General features: G+C 43.1%; 1 protein-coding gene across 6 annotated transcripts in view; it reads right to left on the bottom strand.

Annotated features, from left to right (window-relative positions):
* FMNL2 (formin like 2) overlaps nucleotides 1–20020 on the bottom strand; it is a 283706-nt gene that overhangs the window by 12709 nt on the left and 250977 nt on the right. For all 6 annotated transcript variants that reach the window (XM_006125649.5, XM_089779725.1, XM_006125648.5 and 3 more), the window contains exons 15-23: nucleotides 19493–19678; nucleotides 12671–12795; nucleotides 11128–11330; nucleotides 6439–6673; nucleotides 4833–4901; nucleotides 4637–4717; nucleotides 3647–3776; nucleotides 1057–1220; nucleotides 310–411 (exon numbers count right to left, since the gene is read on the bottom strand). In XM_006125649.5, the coding sequence (XP_006125711.1) occupies nucleotides 310–411; nucleotides 1057–1220; nucleotides 3647–3776; nucleotides 4637–4717; nucleotides 4833–4901; nucleotides 6439–6673; nucleotides 11128–11330; nucleotides 12671–12795; nucleotides 19493–19678 (1295 nt within the window). The remainder of the gene's footprint in view (nucleotides 1–309; nucleotides 412–1056; nucleotides 1221–3646; nucleotides 3777–4636; nucleotides 4718–4832; nucleotides 4902–6438; nucleotides 6674–11127; nucleotides 11331–12670; nucleotides 12796–19492; nucleotides 19679–20020) is intronic.

Below are 20020 nucleotides of genomic sequence, written 5' to 3'. Positions count from 1 at the left end.
GATTCTCACACACAAGACTGACCAGCGTGCTTGGTGTGTGAAATGGTTCCAGGGTGTCGGACAATCCTACTGAAATGGCGGTTTTCACTAGTTTCTGTAAAATCCCAAGACCATTAGTTGCCCTGCTCTTTGCTTGTTTACTTTATGTCCCACCCAGGTGCTCTTTCACAGGTCATTCTGGGGTCAGAAGTCTCAGGAGGTTACACTGTTGAATTGAAGGGTGTGCTGAGCTATATTGCAGAATACTATAGGTCACATTTGGCAGTCCTGATACATTGTGCTTTCACTTCTGAATATATTTCTGCTTACCTTGTAGGCTTTCACAAATCGGACAAAGACTGGGAAGAAGACAGATGGGGGGGTTGTCTTGGGATTCTCCCCAAAATATTTCACAGCATCATCAAAGGCATCCTGTAAGAAGGACATCTTCACTCAGCTTTGCATCTTAAAAATGAGCCCTTTCACCAAATGTCATAAAGGGATATATTCTCAGCTTCCCTTTTTGTGTGTGAAATCTGTATCTGTGAGATTTGCATCTGCATTTGTGTATCCACAGAATTAACTGTGCATGGAAATGTGAGAGATCTTTGTACCTTGCTCTATGTGACTGTGCTCATGCAAAGTTGGGCAAAAGTGCTCAGCTTTGCAATGATTTGTAGCAGAAAATTTCAGCATGTCAAATGTGCTTTCAAAAAGGAGGCTACGCTTCTGGAAGTTTATCCCATGTGGTTGGAAAGGTTTGTCAGAGAAGAATGGCCTAACATTACCATGGTGACCAGAAGGATTAGGATTGTTCCTAGGAAGATGGACTTCATAAAGCAAATATGCCTGACTAGATGATGACTATAGAGAGGAAAGTACATGATAATCTCAATACTATGTCATCACTTCAGTGAGCATTGGATTGGAGAGGAACTCAAGTAACCCTGAATCTCCTCAGCTGTGTCACAGTTTGAACATATCCCCTTGAACAGTCAGGAATTCTTGGGTTTCCAAATTCTTCTTATTTGGTCTCTATATCACCTTGGCAGGGACTGGGATTAAAAAAAAAAATACCTGGGCTATTTTTGCATCATCCTGCAGTTTCTTTAGTTTTCCTTCATTGTTATGGATAAAATCCTTCAGCATCGTATTGTGGTCATGCATGGTGTATTCTCGCTTTGTCAGGTCCAGGCCTCGCTGGAGCTCCTTGACATCCAACAGCACATTTTCAAGGGACACTAAGAAATAAAACACAAATGCTGAAGTGTTTTTGTTAAAAGAATGGGACTAACACTCAACTGTAGGCTTAAATTCTAACTTTCCTAACTCCTTAATGAGAAGTGTTTCATAAAGCTCAAAAAGTTGGTAACTTGGCAAATATTTAACCACAGATTAAGACAGTGCCCCTGTATAATAAAAAACTGCTCATCACATTTTCAGTTGGTACTGACTGGTAACACTGAAAATAACTGTTAGGCATTCTTGTATAGAGGTCAGTTTTATCCATAAAGCACACAGCACAGACAGTGCACCCACTAATGTACGGAACACTGCACTTTGTTTTCTCCTCTCTGTGTTTAAAATGTATAGCTGAAATCTATAAAAGGCTTATGAGTTGTACTTTAAATATTATAATCCTGCTGCAAGCACAAGCAGTGGAGAAAATCAGTTTATTTACTTAAGAATGTGTTTATTCCTAATATGATGACATTCTCCAAAATTCACATTGTACTTGTATGGGTATAGTGTTTAAGACAATTTCATCTTGACGAATGATAGGGGTGTACGTTCTTTACAAAACCAACAATAATATTTGGACATTACTGCAAACTGGACAGCAACTTAAACTGCTCGTTTGAGATTACAGTTGCGTAACTGATGCTGAATAGCATCTTCAATAAACATGGGCTCTTTCTCTATTTATGTAATATCCACAGAGATCACAATCGGTGTTCTGAAATGTATTATGCACATTTTCTTAAACTCTGTACTGATCTTGAAAAATTCCATGCAAGTATTCAGTATTCAGCCTGATAGTTACATTGCATCTGTTTGCTAGATGGATGCTCACACCACCACTTCTGGGAAGAATGCCAAGTTTGGCATCTATGAATACTCACTCTCACCACTCTGAAGCTCACTTTCCGTGACTGTTTGGACCAATGAAACTTGGCCATTTGCATGTTCATAGAAAGAAATGATATATAAGCATGGCCAAAATGAATCCATGTAAAAATGGGAATATTCACAGATATATGACACTATTCACCCATGCTATTTGAGAGGCAGTATGGGAATGCCACTCCTATATTCCCTATTTAAAGGAAAGGATGCACGTGAACTATTATTCATAACACAAGACTGCAAAAATATTTTAACAATTAATTGTGGCATCTATATAAAAATATCTTGAATGCACAAACAGTCATACAATCATGAATTTGAAAAATGTAATTTACACAGCAGACTTTAAAAGTTATACAAAGAGCCTTGTGGTCAGTTCCGGTGCTGATCCTACGCTTTTCCTTTGCTTTCATACACCTGCAAGTATATTCCGATAAAATCATTTACAACTGACATCCAATGACACTAGTCAGTCCTGGATAGCTAGCTCCACTGATTGCTTGAGATCGTCCTACGACAGCAGACCTCAAGGACCCAGTCAGACATTAAATGCCATTGTGGAAATACAACAAACACCGCATGTGCTTATAAAATTTATGTTTATCTGTAGCCTTTTAGATTTGTTTTTACAGTGCAAATTCCAATCCAAACAATTAGTGCTTTTCTATGTAAGTGGCTGCTGGTACTAGGGATGTAACAGTGTAGTCAATTAACCGATAAGCATAAGCTTATAGGTTAATGCTATAGACTACATGCATTTTCCCCACCCCACACTCCTTGCCAGTAAATTTTTTAGCAGGCTGGCCAGCAGCCTGGCTCAGTCCTGCCTTGCACTGGGTCCTGGACCAACCCCCGCTGCGGCTCTACATTTAAAGTGTATTAGGAGCCACGCAGGCTGGCAGCCTGAGTTCTGGCTCATGCCGGATCTGGGAGCTCAGACCCGTCCCCCCCCAGACAGGGACTGCCCGGTAACTATAGAATAGTTGACTAAACAATAAGAATTCATGACTATTCAATTAACCAATATTTAACATCCCTAGCTGGTACTAGAGGACTCCTTTTAAGTATTCAGACTGTAAGCTGTTGAGGATAAGGCCCAGTGTTCCCTGGAAGATGCGCAGCAGCACATCCCCACAGCTACTTAATCAGCCCCGCTCAGTCAGGCAGCTCCATGCGTGGAGCCCTGAGCCCGACTGGGCGGGACTCATTGCACAGAGGATACATTGGTAAAGCCTATTTTTTTTTATTCACACAGTACCTAGTGCAGTGGGGTTTTGCTCCATGACTGGGACAACTCTAGATGTTATCACAATATAAGTAATAATAAAGTATAAAAACATCAGCTATAATAGGTCTGTGACATGAATGTATCCTCCAACTTCATATTTATCCAACCTTTATCTGGCACCCTTCACCACAGGCCTACCAGCCCTATAAATTAAACTTCCTACCTTTCTCTGAAACAGCTCATGGGGATAGAAGGGTAAAGAACAGCAGAACCTAGCTCACATAGGAACAAGGTCCACTCTAGTCACCGTACCTGCAGCAGCTTTCTCCACATAATGAAGTTCATTGTAAAAGAGGGATACTTGGTGATACTTCTCTTTCACAACATTGGATATATAGTGCAACAGCGTTTGTTTTCTGTCCGTTGACTTTGTGTCTAATAACTGCAAGCAAAAAGCAAAGAAACTTGTTGGATTAAGGTGTGCTAAGGGCCAGGCTATAAATTATCTGTTGACTGAACTGATATTTCATTAGATGGAGAAGCACAAAGAAAAACAATTAAGGAGCTGCAATTACAAATTAGAGGCATATCTTTTGAGACAAACACAAGAGAGTAGATTCCCAAATCAAACTTCTCTTATTATACAATACATTCACATTTTAAAACACAGCTGGCATCCACTATGCATCTACTCATTGGCTATTACCCACCTGTTCATGCTGAGCTGTCTTCCTCGCACTGTTTTAAAAGCTAGGTGGGACGTACCAAATATTAACTCTCATCGAGGATGGGAGAGTACGGTAGTATTAGCCACAGCCAGGCAGAGTGCAGGCTGATGGTGTGAGAGCTTTCCCCATAGAGCTCTGATAATGCACACCCAACCTGATCTGCTGTATTATCTGTTGCATAGGGCATGATTAACTGTCCCAGTCTGAGAGCTGGAATTGTGATGATTAGCAGCCAATCTCGGGACACACCTGACTGAAAGCATTTAAGCCTATATCTCCATCATGCTACTACTGCACCTGAACCCCCTCTATTTTTATTTCCCTTGTCTTTCCCATCACCACCCTTCTTCTGCTGAGCTAGACACCATCTAAGCACAGATCCTCCAAATTAATTCCTTTATTCTCTCTTACTAACAGAAGTCCGCCCCTCCACCTTGTTACAACAGAATAACACACATGATCCATAGCAAAGCTGTCACTTACACTTTTTATGAACTGTATGGAGGTGAAGAACTGAGTAGCAGATACTCCCCCCACCAAAGCTAGCTCCCAGCCAGGCTGTCATTCTACTCACCAGATCTAAACTCTGTAGTTTAAACCCATACACTGCTCCTCTTTTACTGCTGTTCATATAGTTTCCAAGAGCCAAGATTATCTGCCAGAGTGAGAGAAAAGGGTAACAGTGAATTTTTAATATAAGCAGGTATGCATGGAGGAATAACACTGATTATCTTATAAAAGTACACTTGCATAAATAAAACTGTAATTACCTCCAGTATTTTCTTGAGCTTTTGGGATGACTTTATCGAGACAGATGCTGCTATTACTGCATGGAGTTGCTAAAACAAATACAAGAAGGGGTGTGTAGTTAACACATATAAAACCTTAAATTCAAGGCAAAAGCACTCAAATTCTGCTCTTGGATCTGCACAGTGCATCTCGTGGATGGATATTCTCCATTCCACTGGGTATGAATTTCACACACGCTGCAAGTTTAATGTAGAGTAAACTAAAACACAAGTGTGCTTGCTTCTACAGTGCCATGCTCTTTATGATAATGAAAGATGTATCCAATTATGTGGAAAAGGCCTCAGGGAGTCACCAGCATAGACAGCATGGGAGTCATTAATTTGTCTTCAGTTTCAGTTAATGAGTCAAACAACATGATTTCCATTTTCACTACTTTTAAAATTTAAAAGTGTAAAATAAAAAGAAGCATTATGATTTTTTGGGACACAGCTGGTTATCTAAGCTCTGTAAAATCTGAGCCTGTATTTGCATACAGAGATGTGGAGACACAGATGCATAAATTTTGCCGGCATAACTTAGAGGACAACCTTTAAAATTAGAAATTTAGCATATTATACAAATGACATAGTGACTTTCTTCTGTGCTATGAATGGAAGTTATAATCAATTCTAGTGGGTTACTTAAATAGCACTGATGTCACTAATTGAGGAGGGGAGAAGACACTGACCCCACCCAAGGACTACAATATTAAGTTATAATCATAGTTAGAAAATTATTTTGTTTTATTTCTTTTTCCTTTCCTCTCAAGAGTGAGCTACAATGATTCATCATGACATTCAAATCTTTCATCTATCTTTTAACATCTCTTTGCTGGATCTGTCTAGGGATTACGACACCAAGTGCTACTCTGGAAATTTACCACACAACTTCTTGCTATTTGGCCTCAAAAAGCTAAGGATTGTCTCCACTACTAAAGCAGCAATTGATCCAACAGGGTTCAATTTAGCAAGTCTAGCAAAGACCTGCTAAATTAACTGCTGATTGCTTGGACATCGATTCTTGTACTCCACTTAAACAACATGAATAAGCAGAGTCAATGGGAGATATTCTCCCATTGACCAAGCATGGTTTCGACCCTGTGGTAAGTAGATCTAAGTTATCTCGACTTGAATTATGCTACTAATGTAATTCAAATTGCGTAGCTTAAATCAACTTTCCCCCCATAGTGTAAACTTGTCACTAGAATACTGAAAATCGTTGCAGATGTAGTGTTTAGAGCCCATGAAGCAAGATTTAAGCTCAACTGTGGTCACTACAAATTCTTAAACCTATGATAGATAGAATTGACTGAAAAATATAAAACATTTTTGGTGAACATTTTGATTGAGATTTTTTCCCTCTCTTTTCTCCTTGAAAATATTTTATAAGGAAATTTTCCTGATCATTCATTACCTAGCTAGGTGAAATAAAACAGAAAGAAGGTTTGTCCTAAGTGTCTTTCAGAAAGTGATGCAGATTGTTGGAATAATTTCCTGAGTTCCAAATGTGAAGCTGTAATGGCAGCACATTGTACAATTCAATTTAAATTTATTTTTAACACTGCTCTGGCACCTGTGACTCACTTACCGGTGTCAACATTTGGATGCTTTCTGCAAAGTTGCCTATGAAGGCCATGATGGTCATCTTCTGCATCAGCCTCTCAATCTTACTGAATTGCATCATGAACCGATCTTCATCAGACAGGTTCTCGAGAGGTTTTCTCTCCCGCTCATAGAGCCGTAACACTTTCACCTCATTCTCAGTGGGCAAGAATCGCATCAAACATTCGACAAAATCCACTGGCAACGTTTTCAGGTCAAATCTACATGGTAACAGACACATAAAGCTTGGTGTTACAAGAAGGAAATACCAAATGTGACAGACCAGTTTGCTTTGGCAAAGCCAACCAAACGACGGCAATCTGCCTTGCCCAAAATCTCTATTCAAATAGGCAGAGCAAATGACTCCTGTTCACCCGTGCCATACACAAACCCGAGACAATGAAACTAAACCTAAGGAGTTTCCTGTTATCCCTGACACACTGGTGGTCTCTGATGCTGTCTAGGTCATGCACTGCTTATAGTGGAGCCTTGGACCTCCAATTTTACTGTTCTGGGTGAGCAGGGCTGAGAGGGCTCGATCATGCATAATGAATGTGCTGAGTGCTAAATGCCTATGCACATGTTCAAAGAGATAAACAGGATAACTGAAGCTGTATTAATGTGAATGCTGCTATCTGGTTGCCCTCTAAGGGTATGTCTACACTACAAAGTTAATTCGAACTAACGTCTGTAACAGACGTTAGTTCGAATTAACTTTGATAGGCACTACACTAGCAAACCGCTAGTTCGAACTTCATTTGAACTAGCGGAGCGCTTAATTCAAACTAGGTAAACCTCATTCCACGAGGACTAACGCCTAGTTCGAATTAACTAGTTCGAATTAAGGGCTGTGTAGCCACTTAATTCGAACTAGTGGGAGGCTAGCCCTCCCCAGCTTTCCCTGGTGGCCACTCTGGGCACCACCCGGGAAACTCGTCTGCCCCCCTCCCAGCCCCGGAGCCCTTAAAGGGGCACGGGCTGGCTACGGTGCCCATGCCAGGTGCAAGCCTGCCAGCACCCAGCCAGCAGACCCTGCACCTGGCATGGCATGAACCAGCCACCCGCTGCCACCCAGCCATCCGCCTCTTCCCGGGAACAGGCTGGCGGCTCCCGGGAGCCTGCCCGGGTCCGCAAGAGGCGGGCGCCCGCCTGGTCTAGTGCGGACATCGTGGACCTCGTCCCCGACCTCCACACTAGGCACAGGAAAGTGGCCGTCTAGGGCAGGATAGCTGCCAGCCTGGCCACCCAGGAGCAGGTGTGCATGAAAATCAAGGGGGTCCACTGAGACCCCTGACCATGAGCCCTGAGCTTAGAATGGCCGTACTGGGTCAGACCAAAGGTCCATCTAGCCCAGTAGCCTGTCTGCCAACAGCGGCCAACACCAGCTACCCTGGAGGGGATGGACCGAAGACAACGACCAAGCCATTTGTCTCGTGCCATCCATCTCCAGCCTTCCACAAACAGAGGCCAGGGACACCATTTCTACCCCCTGGCTAATAGCACTCCATGGACCCAACCTCCATGACTTTATCTAACTTCTCTTTAAACTCTGTTCTAGTTCTAGCCGTCACAGCCTCCTGTGGCAAGGAGTTCCACAGGTTGACTATTTGCTTTGTGAAAAAGAACTTTCTGTTGTTGGTTTGAAGCCTGCTACCCGTTCATTTCATTTGGTGTCCTTTAGTCCTTCTATTATGGGAACTAATGAAGAACTTTTCTTTATGCACCTTCTCCACACCACTCATGCTTTTATAGACCTCTATCATATCTCCCCTCAGTCTCCTCTTTTCTAAGCTGAAAAATCCCAGTCTCTTTAGCCTCTCTTCATATGGGACCTGTTCCAAACCCCTGATCATTTTAGTTGCCCTCCCCTCTCCCAGCCTCTCTCTTCCCCTCTCCCACCTCCTTTTCCCAGTCTTCCCGAGTTTTGTTCAAAAAAGAGAGTTTCTATTTTTGAACACACGTGTCCTTTATTTTGTACATCAGGAAGGGGGGCTAGGGAAGGGTAAGTGGAAGGAGGTGAGGGAGGAATGGGGTATGAGCCCTCGATGGGGAGGACTGGGCTGGCTCTGCAGGCTCCTCGGGGTGGAAGCTCTCCTGAAGCCCCTTGATTGACCCCCCTCCACATGGCAGCCTGCGGCAAGTGCAGCTGGGCTGATGGCCGAGTGCTGTGATGTGCCCAGTGTGGGCACTCAGGGCACTCCAAGCCAGGACTGCTTTGCAAGCGGGGAACCCCTGAGAACTGTCTGTCCGGGGTGGGGGTTGGGTCCCTTTAAGCACAGCCCTTGGCTAGCCTGAGACAGCAGCTCCATGCTCTAAGTCCTAATCTGATGCCCTGCTGGCACTGCTTCCGGCCATCCTTAACCTCGGTTCAGGGTCCCCTCAGTGTGGACATGCTAGTTCGAATTAGCAAAATGCTAATTCAAACTAGTTTTTAAGTCTAGATGCACTAATTCGAATTAGCTTAGTTCGAATTAACTAATTCGAACTAAGTTAGTTCGAATTAGTGCTGTAGTGTAGACATACCCTAACTTAGTAAGTCCTAAAGGAGGACATGTGGCTAACATCTGTAATATGGTGAGGATCACACTTAATTTTCACAGTACCTCAGATATGGCCATTTTCCAGCCATGGCTGTCGTACCTTATGTTTACTTAGAGCACTTACAGATAAACCAGTGGGTGCATAGGACTCATAATCTTATTGTTGCTCACTCTTAAGCCTCCACTCGCACATGCATGGAAAGCAAATACCTTGCCACTCTGCTGTGTGGCACACACAGACTTTCAAGACCAAGGCTTTTGTGAATAAGGAAAAGGCAGACCAAGCAGAGCACAGCAGTGCCGGATAAAGCAAAGAACTGACCTACTGGCTGTAGAATGGGGGAAGACCTGATAATCCCCAACTAGAAGACACTGGAGCATGAAAGCAGGGAAGAGAAGATCATAGAATCATAGAATAATAGGACTGGAAGGGACCTCAAGAGGTCATCGAGTCCAGCCCCCCTCCCTCAAGGCAGGACCAAGCTCCACCTACACCATCCCTGACAGATGTCTATCTAACCTGTTCTTAAATATCTCCAGAGAGGGAGATTCCACCACCTCCCTTGGCAATTTATTCCAATATTTGACCACCCTGACAGTTAGGAATTTTTTCCTAATGTCCAATCTAAACCTCCCCTGCTGCACTTTAAGCCCATTACTCCTTGTCCTGTCCTCAGAAACCAAGAGGAACAAATTTTCTCCTTCCTCTTTGTGACACCCTTTTAGATATTTGAAAACCGCTATCATGTCCCCCCTTAATCTTCTTTTTTCCAAACTAAACAAGCCCAGTTCATGAAGCCTGGCTTCATAGGTCATGTTCTCTAGACCTTTAATCATTCTTGTCGCTCTTCTCTGTACCCTTTCCAATTTCTCCACATCTTTCTTGAAATGTGGCGCCCAGAACTGGACACAGTACTCCAGCTGAGGCCTAACTAGTGCAGAATAGAGCGGCTAAGATACTAAGATACTAAGTTAACATAAAAGGACAAGGGTCTTGTAACCTAAAACACACCTGTAACATTTTTGCATTTGGCATTGTATCTCATCATTATTTAAATAATACCATCTAAATTGTATCAGTGCATGTGGATTAAATTTAGACATAATGGCACCAGATCTGCAGCACCAGATTGAGACTATAGTAGTATTTGGCCAGATTAGAAGAGTGAACATCCAAACTGCCATCTGAGGTGTCCTCATTCAAAAACCATTAGATGCTCATAAAGAGGGAAAAGTGTGGTAATAAAGGAGTACTCTAGCCTCACAAAATATTGGCTTTGACAGGCAAGTAATGTTCCAAAGAGTAAAGACAGTGAATCTGAATGTATTTTAGGGTACATCTACCCTGGAATAAAAACCCAGAGGCACAGCTGTGCCTGGCCCAGATTAGCTGATTCAGGCTTGTGAGGCTCTGGCTGTTGAACTAAATGTCTTGACTCTGGTTGTGGCCTGGGCTCTGGGACTCTCCCTCTGCCCCTCCCTGCAAGGTCCCAGAGTACAGGCTCCAACCCAAGCCTGAACATCTGTATAGCAGTTTTGCAGTCCTGTATCCCAAGACCTGGGCCAGCTATGGGTATGTAGACATACCCATAAAGTGCATGATGGATCTTAAGAAGCAGGATGTGAAACCACATTCCGTTATTAGGATTTGTAACACACACCTGTAACATTTTTGCATTTGGCATTGTATCTCATCATTATTTAAATAATACCATCTAAATTGTATCAGTGCATGTGGATTAAATTTAGACATAATGGCAGAAACTAACCATTTTACCTATTCCTAATATTAACCATACTTGTCTCAGGAATGTTTTTACTTTACAGATATAATAGGAAATGTTGCATCACAGGAGTCAAATGTACATTACATTGATGGTATTCTTTTAAGAATTACTCACTTTTCTAAACATACTTCAATAATTTGCATTGTCTTGCACAGTACTGTAATATAATGACGTAAAATGACACGTTTAACACATCTAGATGGAATGCAATCAGTGATTTGTGGGGGACTCAGAATAGTTCATCCTTCTTCTTGGATCTTATGCAGCTGCAAAAACATTTGTACTGTCTGCCAACTCAGACCCAGATTTTCTATGTATGATTGCTCCACTGATAAGTTTTGCACTTACGCCTGAATAGCTTTGCATATCTCATCTGCAGTCTTTCCAGCTTTTCTTAAAGTGATGGCAAGATTTTTGGCCCTGTTTGCTTCTAGTAATGTGACTTTGTTTGATCCTTTTTGAGTTATCTTTTGTTTGCTTGAAGTAAGATCAATGGCTGGACCCTGGGCTTTTGTCTTGAATATTTCTTCAAATTCATCCACATTTAAATCCTAAAAAGAAAGAAATCCCCCCCAAAATATTTTTTTGAATTGCACTTGTCCAAAGTTCTCTCCAAAGTGTGTGGGGGGGAGAATCAGGGCTTCAATCCTGCAGGGGAGGGTGGGGAGCTGCCGGTGCTCAAGGCTCCTGCCCTACAGTATGTGTGTGTGGGGGGGGAGGGGAGACTGCTGGCACTCAAGACTCTAGCCCCACAGCGTGTGGGTGGAGGAGATGCCGGCGCTTGAGGCTCCAGCACCACAGTGTGTGAGGGGGGAAGGAGCTGCTGGCATTTGGGGCTCCAGCTCCACAGTGGGAGGAGGGAAGAGGAGCTGCTGGCACACAGCGCTAGTGGCTGAAGTTCCGAGCACCGGTGGCTCCTCACACACCCTGCATGGATGAAGTTCAGCCCTGCAGGATAGAGAGGGGGAGGGGAGCTGCTGGCACTTGAGGTACCCATCCTACAGTGGAAGGAGGAAGGAAATAGGATGGGGCGGGGACCACGCCTTACGTCAGGGGCCTCCCAATAATAGGTCTTCAGCCCCACAGCGGAGGCTGCCTGAAAACGGGGCTTCAGCCCCACAGTGAAGGCCGCCTGGGAATGGGGTTGAGCTTCACGGTGGCGAACAGGGCTGCAGCCAGCAGTGAGGGCTACAAAGAAAGGGGTTTCAGCCCTGGGATGGGCGCCAGAGGTTGGGGCTTCTGGAAAGGCTGGCAGACTTTCCCCCTTCTTTAGGGTGCACAGGGAGGCAAGACACTACTACCTGGTTTCTTTTTATGCTTCTCCCTTAGCACCCTGCCTGACTCCAGACACCAAGTGCTGGTGCCTGCTTTACCACCAGCCACAAACAGGAGGCTGCTGTGGCTGTGCTGACTTGGGAACGCAATGACCAGGAGGGGGCATGGAAATATGGGACATTTTACCCCTATTTAAAAACAATCAGGATGCCTGGGAGACATCTTTAATACAGGTCAGTTGTGGTAAAAACAGGACGGATGGTCACCCTATCAACCCTACTATACTGATGCTCCAACTCGTCTTCAAAAGCACTCAACAACCTGCAGGAGCCTGCATCACGTAAATGGCATCAGCATTCTTATACTGGGAAAATGTTGTTGACCATCTTGATTGTTTCAAGCAAAGACATGCACTTTTATAGTCAGTCTGGCCCAGCTCCGTAGCTGGGGCAAACTGAAGGCCTTTGTACTGGGGAGCTCAATTAGCTGTCACGGTTGCTATTTCTCAACACAAACACTCACTTTCAGAAATAAATTCCTAGGATAATCTGTGCAAAGTCTTGCACTTAACTGCACTTAGTACTGGGAAGCAAAACACAATATGCAGTATTCATACCTCTAGGATCCTTTCATCATCAATTTCATTGAAGACCGTCCCATTAATCTGATTGGGTTTGAGAGCTACCCAGTTAAAGACTGGCATGCGGAATTTTGTCTTGATAGGCTTCTTGATTTTCACAGCTAAAGGTATGAGAGAGAATATCATTATAAATGCCAGAAGAACTGGGAAACATCTGGAGCAACAAGACACAGTTGTTGTTTTTTTGCAAATGGCACTTCAGCATTGGAGGAAGAAATGGTAAGGGCTAAGTAAATACTTTTAAAAGCCTGAAAAGATTATGCTGCTCTGACAAACAGCAGAGAGATTTTATCCAGCTATTCAGCTGTTTTATATCCAACATTCTGATATGTTTAGTGAAAGCTGGAGACTAAGAAAATTTCACAAAAGGGAATGTGTTACTCTAATATATAATAATACAGTAAACTTCCGATAATCCAGCACCTTTGGGACCCAGGAGGTCCCGGATTATCGGATATGCTGGAGTATCAGGAGGTACTCCGGAAGGGGGGCTATGAAGGGTCTGGGGGAGAGGTGGCAGGGAAAGCCCCACACAGCCACCGGCAACAGGCCAGTTGGGGCTGCAAGTGGCAGTGGCAACTTGGGGAAGTGGCGGAGCAGAGAAGCTGGGGTGCTTCCGGGTTGGTCCCGCAGCACTGCCCCTTACCTGAGCGGCACTGTGGGACCAACCTGGCAGCAGCCCAGCTGCTCGGTCCCCAGCTTCCCCAAGTCCGCCACTCGTCAGTTTCAGCAGCGGCAACTTGGGGAAGCCGTGGCGCAGAGCAGCTGGGGTGCTGCTGGGTTGGTCCCACAGCGCCGCCCCTCACCTCCCTGCTCAGCGCCTGGCAGCACCCCAACTGCTCTGCTCTGCAGCTTCCCCAAGTCCACTTCTCATCAGTTTCGGCAGCGGCGCGGAGCAGCGGGGGTGCTGCTGGGCATGGGGGTGAGGGGCGGTGCTGCGGGACCAACCAGACAGCACCCCAGCTGCTCTGCGCCTCTTCCCAAAGTCCGCCATTGGTCAGTTTCAGCAGCAGCAGCAGCGGACTTTGAGAAGCGGCGTGGAGCAGCTCCAATTGTCCGGTTGGCCAGAGCACTTCGGGGTTCCAGTTGGTGCCGGACTATCGGGAGTGCTGGACCGCTGGATGCCAGACAATTGGAGTTTTACTGCATATGTTAATAAAATTAAGAACATGCTATATATAACATAGTGTGTTCTTAATACTGTTCTGGGCTGGTTCAGAAACCAAAATAATTTTTAACTACTATAGGAAATGGATAAAATGGTATGTGACTTTAGTTCTGTTCTGCCAGAGAACATTCCCTTTCTGTATGTGACGACAGGACAGGACAGGACAGGACAGGACAGGACAGGTTATGTGAGGTTCTGAACACCCTCGTATCCCACTGATGTTAATAGGGATTGTGCACTCTCAGCATCTTGCAGTCCTAAGCTGTTGATGTGTGATGTTACTCAGTTCTTTGTGTCTAACTTTTAATAATCAATGCTATGGATAAAGTTGTTCAAGCTAATAACAAGGCAGGGGCGCGATGATTAATGCTTTTAGCAAGAGATGGAGGTGTTAGCTGAAGATCTTTTTGATTAAACAGAGAGGGGGCTGTAGCTGAGGATTCCGCTAGAAGTGAGTCCTCTGTCTAGCAGAGGATTCAATCAGTGGTGTGTGACAAGAGAAGCCTTTTTACAAAGATATTGTTACAAAAGAACAGAGAGTCCTGTTGGGAAAGGATTCTGCTATTTCACACAAGCCTGAGTTTGTATTTTAAAGCACATAAAAGATAGTCTCCAACTTAAGCACAATTACATCTTAGGGGTAACAAATGCTTTTGCCTTCTCTGATTTGCACAATGAACTTGCAACTTTGAAGGGATGCTATAGAAGATGAGACCAATTAATCCTCATTAGTCAATGAGCACAAAGCAAAAAGTAATGGGCTAAAATTGGAGAAGGGAAAATGTAGGTTAATTGCTACGAAAAACTTTATAACCCTAAGAATAATTAGACAGTGGAACAAGCTACCAAGGGAGGCTGTGGAGTTCCCACCACAGAGAGATATCTAAGGTTACACAGGCATCTAAGGATAGTAAGTATAAACATTAATAAGAGAGGATACAGAGGTATGGACTAGGTGACTTATGTCCCTCTAACCCAAAATGACCAATGGTGCAGAGATATTGGTTAATTATGCAATACAAGAGAAGTGTCAAATTGCCACAACCCCCCTCCCCCCCAAAAAAACCAGCAAAACCGTAGTACTTCTAAATGATCTTAAATACACCATTACTTTGGTAAGTTGTTTTTCATTGTTTCTGACATTTAGTGGCCCGGCCAGTTACTAGGAATCTGCGATGATCATTAAGATTTGTTCATTAATGCGGTTAAGTTATTTTCAAACGGGAAACTCTTTGCAGGCCACAGTCAAAGAACACAACCCTGTTTCTTATTCCCCCAATGATGGAAAATGCCATTTACCTGTAAAACTGTCATCTGGATCCATTTAAACAAACTGAAATATTATACCAACAGAGGTTCATAACATCTCCCACAATTTAACACTTCCAAGTACAGGTAGTCTCAAACTGTAAAATTCTGGTCTAGATGCAAACTTTCCCAGAGTTCAGGGTTGTTCACACATGGAATTCTGTTTTGAATACATCTCTCTTCTTCTAAGACAGATGTACTAGTTCCTCTTCACATCCCCAGCTGAATCTAAACATTATTAAACCTTAGTGCATCTAGAAACCTGAGCAATCCTGTTTATGAACATTAGATTTCTTCACAATCCCACCCAGTATCAGATTACACCATTAGGTATAACGTCTGAACACGAGGGGGGGGGGGGAGAAATCAGGTTGCATCTCTTCAATACTTTTCATGTATTGTTTTCAAGGACAGAGACCACCTTTTTCAGGGTTCCCTCTCCTGTTGTGCTTTAGAACCAGGCAAATGTCATAAACATTTTTCTCTCATTCATTTCTCTCCTTTTCCCTGATTCAAATTTTCAGAAGATTTCACCTCTTCTATGTCCGTGTCCCTTTTGTGTTCACTTCCCATGGACAATCTAAGGAACGAGGAGCTTACTGGCACTAAGAGTTGTAGAAACACGGAATTTTAAGTGGACACAGGAAAGCAGTCACAAAATAAAATCTGAATGTATAAATTTGAGTATTCACACCAGAAATCTGATTGCAAGAGTCACAGTCATCCAGTCAGGATGGAGGAACACAAATCAAACACTAGTCAATTGAGTTTGATCAGCAAATGCAACAAACTGCTTACACACAATCTTTGAATCAAGAAGTACTTGGTAAAGAATGTAGAATAATGAATAATTGGAAGTGACTAAATCAGAAACCTGGACTGAAAAAGAATTTACATTTCTGAATAAATGATTCCCTGTGAATTACTTGCCCAGGTCTAAATACTAAACAGAACAAAAGCACTCCCTGCCTTTGTTACAGAACCATGCTCAAATCTGTATGGTAACACCAAAGTGGTCCTATTCTTTCCTTGAGGTATACATGAGTAAGTGCCATCAATTTAAACATCCACTATGGAGATGTGAGGTCACACACATTGAAGTCAATAATAGTTCTGCCACTGACTTCAACAATTAGGACCTTGAATGGGCAGCAGACCCCAAAGACAGGCTTTTCAGGCTGACAGCCATGATTCAGCAAAGCACTTAAGCATATCCAGCAAAATGCTTAAGCCTAGTGTGATGAGGTACATACTTCACATCAGCCTGGATGGGCTTAACAAAGGCCTGAGAAGTCAATTAGGCTACTCAACTTCACCTGCCATAGGCAGGGCCGGGAGGGGGGGGGGGGTTATTTAGGAGTGAAGCCCATTTGGGGGAAAGCTGTGTCAGCACTATAAAGCCAAGAGGCTGAAAGCAGAAGAAGGCTGCAGCCACTCTCTAGAAGGAGGGAGGGAGGCCATCACGAAGGAAAGCCAGGGGGGGATTAGCTTTGAAATCCTGTCCTGGAGTAAATCGTCTCACAAGAAGGTAGGAGGGGGTGAAGTAAAAATGGGGAGTAGAGTGGCTCCAGTGATAGAAACAAGAAAGTGGCAACAGAGGCTGGGTAGGGAGAAATTTAGTGGAACAGCAACAGAGATGGGTACTGAGTAGACCTGGATTGCTAGTATAGGGTCCTTGGCCTGGGACCTGGTGTAGGTGGGCCCAGGTTCCCCTGCAGTCATGGCTATAGTGGCACAGAGCTGGAGCAGAACATCATCCACAGAAGGCATTTAGACAGTGGTCCTCTGTACTTCATAACCTGGGCTAAGTTACTGGAAGTCAATCACTGTTAGAGCAGAAATGTGCACCAGATGGAAACACAAGGAGGAGCACTAGCAGTGAATGCAAACCCCATGACAAATGTGCTAAATAGCACTTTAGTCAGTGAGTGGGACCAAATGACGTTGATGGGCTTAAGCATCTGCTTTAGTGCTTTGCTAAATCTGAGTCTTGCTGGCAAGAAACAATTCTGTTTGACAGCACCCATAAAGATATCTGAAGGTGCATAGTTTTTAACCTCCGAAGGTGTTAAAATAAGCCCTCATTTCCATGTGTTGTTTGCATTGTTGGCATATTCTGTAAAATAACAAGCAGCTCACACTCTGGAAACAATGTACAAATAAAGCAAACCTGAAGTTAAAATAACAAATAGAAGGAGGAGATCACATCACAAAAGGAACAGAAAGGAAATGGGTGTAAATACTTAAAATACTTAACAAGAACCTACAGAAAAGCTTGATTGGACCATCTTACCCGGAAGCAGAAAGAACAAAGAGAAAAATAATTAGTGATGGTAAGAATAGTATAATTAATTAATTCACGTATTGGGAAATTTATCATACTAATGTGATCACATGACATTTTATGAATAAGCAGCGAGAGAAATGCCCCCTTCTGTGTAAGCATTTTATCAAGATTTGACAGTTTCATCTTCCTTGCTCAGTGGATTATCTTATGAACAAATACTAGTGAATAGTCCTAAAGTGGCCCCAAAATACTGCAGGAACATTACAGTAGCTGTAGTAGAGGGGAACTGTGCTACAGGCTTCTACAATTCTCTTTTTAAATAAGAGGTGCAAATCAAATGAGCTAACTGTAAATTCCGGCCAGCTGTGAATTAATAAATATGTCAGGAAGGCATCAATTTCCATTTCAAGTAACTTTCAAAATGTAATTTGGTTTATGGAGTCCACTTACTTCACCCCGGTGTGCAATATATTCACTCACATGGAAACACCATATGCAAGTCCTATCTCAGTCATTTTCTACTCACCAACTAGCTTTTCTGTAGTTCAACACCCTCAGCAATCACTATAGGGTACAAACCTAGCACCAGAAAGCAGGAAAACATTTCAAGTAAACTCTGTAATGAGATTCTTGAGAATTGCAGAGGACGCAGATATAGCCTTTCCTTCTCATTAATGAGCTTTGCTCAGGGAACTGAGTGAATTTTAATGGGCCAGAATGCAGCATGAGGCATATTCCTCCAAATCACACTTGACTCAAAGGAAATGATATTAATTGTAGCACGACAACAAACAGAAATGGAGCACGCTTACTGAGCAGATTTACAGGGAGGTCTATGACTAATGACAAAATCAAGCCAATGGTTGTAGATTAAAAATGGAAAAGGACAGAGAGGAGGTTAGCCAGGAAGACAAGCTGACATTATAATGTCATTCCAGACCCCTCAATCAGAATCCCTTCTTTGCTCAGCTCACTCTTTTTATCAGCACAGGACTGAGTTTGAACACTGGACAAGTTGCAGGATGAGTACAGGGAAAGGAAACTACATGCTCTAGCCCCTTATGAATTATTAGCGCAAGAAGATGTGGTGCCTAAGGAATATTACAGTAGTGCACATGCTTTGAAACTGGAGTATTTTTATAAGCCTGCCAGGGAAAGCCTAATCAGTAGTCTCAGCTGCACACGTGTTATTTTTTTAAACATACCATTACCCACTAGTTCCATAGTGACTCTGCTTCTCAGAGCTTTCCTCCTTCAGAGGAAACAAAAGATCAAAGAGTGGTAATCCTTAATGTTTATTAAACTTTATTTTAAAAATATATTAATCAGAACTCCTCAGAGTCTCTCCTTCTGCCATTATTATGCGCTCTCGTGATCTCTAGAGGTGCGAGACCTAGTAGTATTCACTTGCTGGGTGAGGTACCCAGTATAAGTCAAATATGGCATAAAATAATATAATTAGATCTGGTCAAGAACTTTCTTTTCCCAGAAATAATTAAGATAAAACCAAAAAAGATTTCATTTTTGGTCAAAGGTCCTTAAAAAACATTGAGGTTTTCACTGAAAAAGAAACCCAAGACATTTTGGGGGTTTTGGCAACCATTATTATACATTTTTAGGGACTGTTGGGTTTTTTTTGTTTGTTCTGAAGAAAATCTGTAAGATTTTGATAAAAACAAACTTTTTTTCAGAAAAACGTGTGGTACAGGAAATTAAAAAAAAATTTCTGTAAAACAAAACAATGTTTTCACCTGATCTAACTATAATATGAGAAGACACCAGCAATGGGGAATCCTTCATAAAATACCCTAGCAATTTTATAAACACCAAATATTCTAAGTAATGGATAGAATGTCAGAAATCAATAAGGGGCTGTCTGTCACTTTGTGCTTTAGCGTCCTCAAGGATGTTCTCGATTTTATTTAAAAAAATGTTTAAAAATTGCCTTCTGACAGAGCTCCCTCTCAACCGTATGGATTGCTTTTTTTGCAGTTATTTTGAAGAATGCACTAATGGAGCATGCATATCAATTTACCTGCTAACCCTGAGTTGAAAACCACCGTGGGAGAGGCTGTTCCTGGCAGAGGAGGTGCTGATGGTGGTGGTGGAGGAGGCAGTGGAGGAGCTGGGGCTATCTCTGCAGCTGGACCAGGAAGCGGTGGAGGTGGTGGGGGAGGTGGAGGTGGAGGTGGCATAGGTGCTGTCACAGGACCATTTTGCACTACAAAGGGAAGGGAAAAGACACATTTGCCTCTGAAAGAATTAATCAGAACAAAACAAAACACCCACTCAAGAGAAACCTCTGAATTAAAAGCCTCAAAAACTATGTCTGTGAGTCAGGTTTCTCAATGGGTGTAAACTGAAGCTTGCTGAGCTAAAGCTGAGCTTGCTGAGCTAAAGCAGCTGATGATCCAGCTGCTAGTTAGCATACATACCACTGCACGCATCTCGTTCAAAGGAATGAAACAAACACATCTGCTCTCATCAGAGCAGACATTGTTCTCCTTGTCTGGGTTGAAACCCTCTTTGCGTTTGTCAATTTGGATCCCTGAGATCTGTGCCT

Source organism: Pelodiscus sinensis, chromosome 7 (assembly GCF_052426305.1).
Source record: "Pelodiscus sinensis isolate ZL-2025 chromosome 7, ASM5242630v1, whole genome shotgun sequence".
Lineage (NCBI taxonomy): Eukaryota > Metazoa > Chordata > Testudines > Trionychidae > Pelodiscus > Pelodiscus sinensis.
Note: the sequence above shows the minus strand (reverse complement) of the source record. Positions and strands in the feature narration are given on the sequence as shown.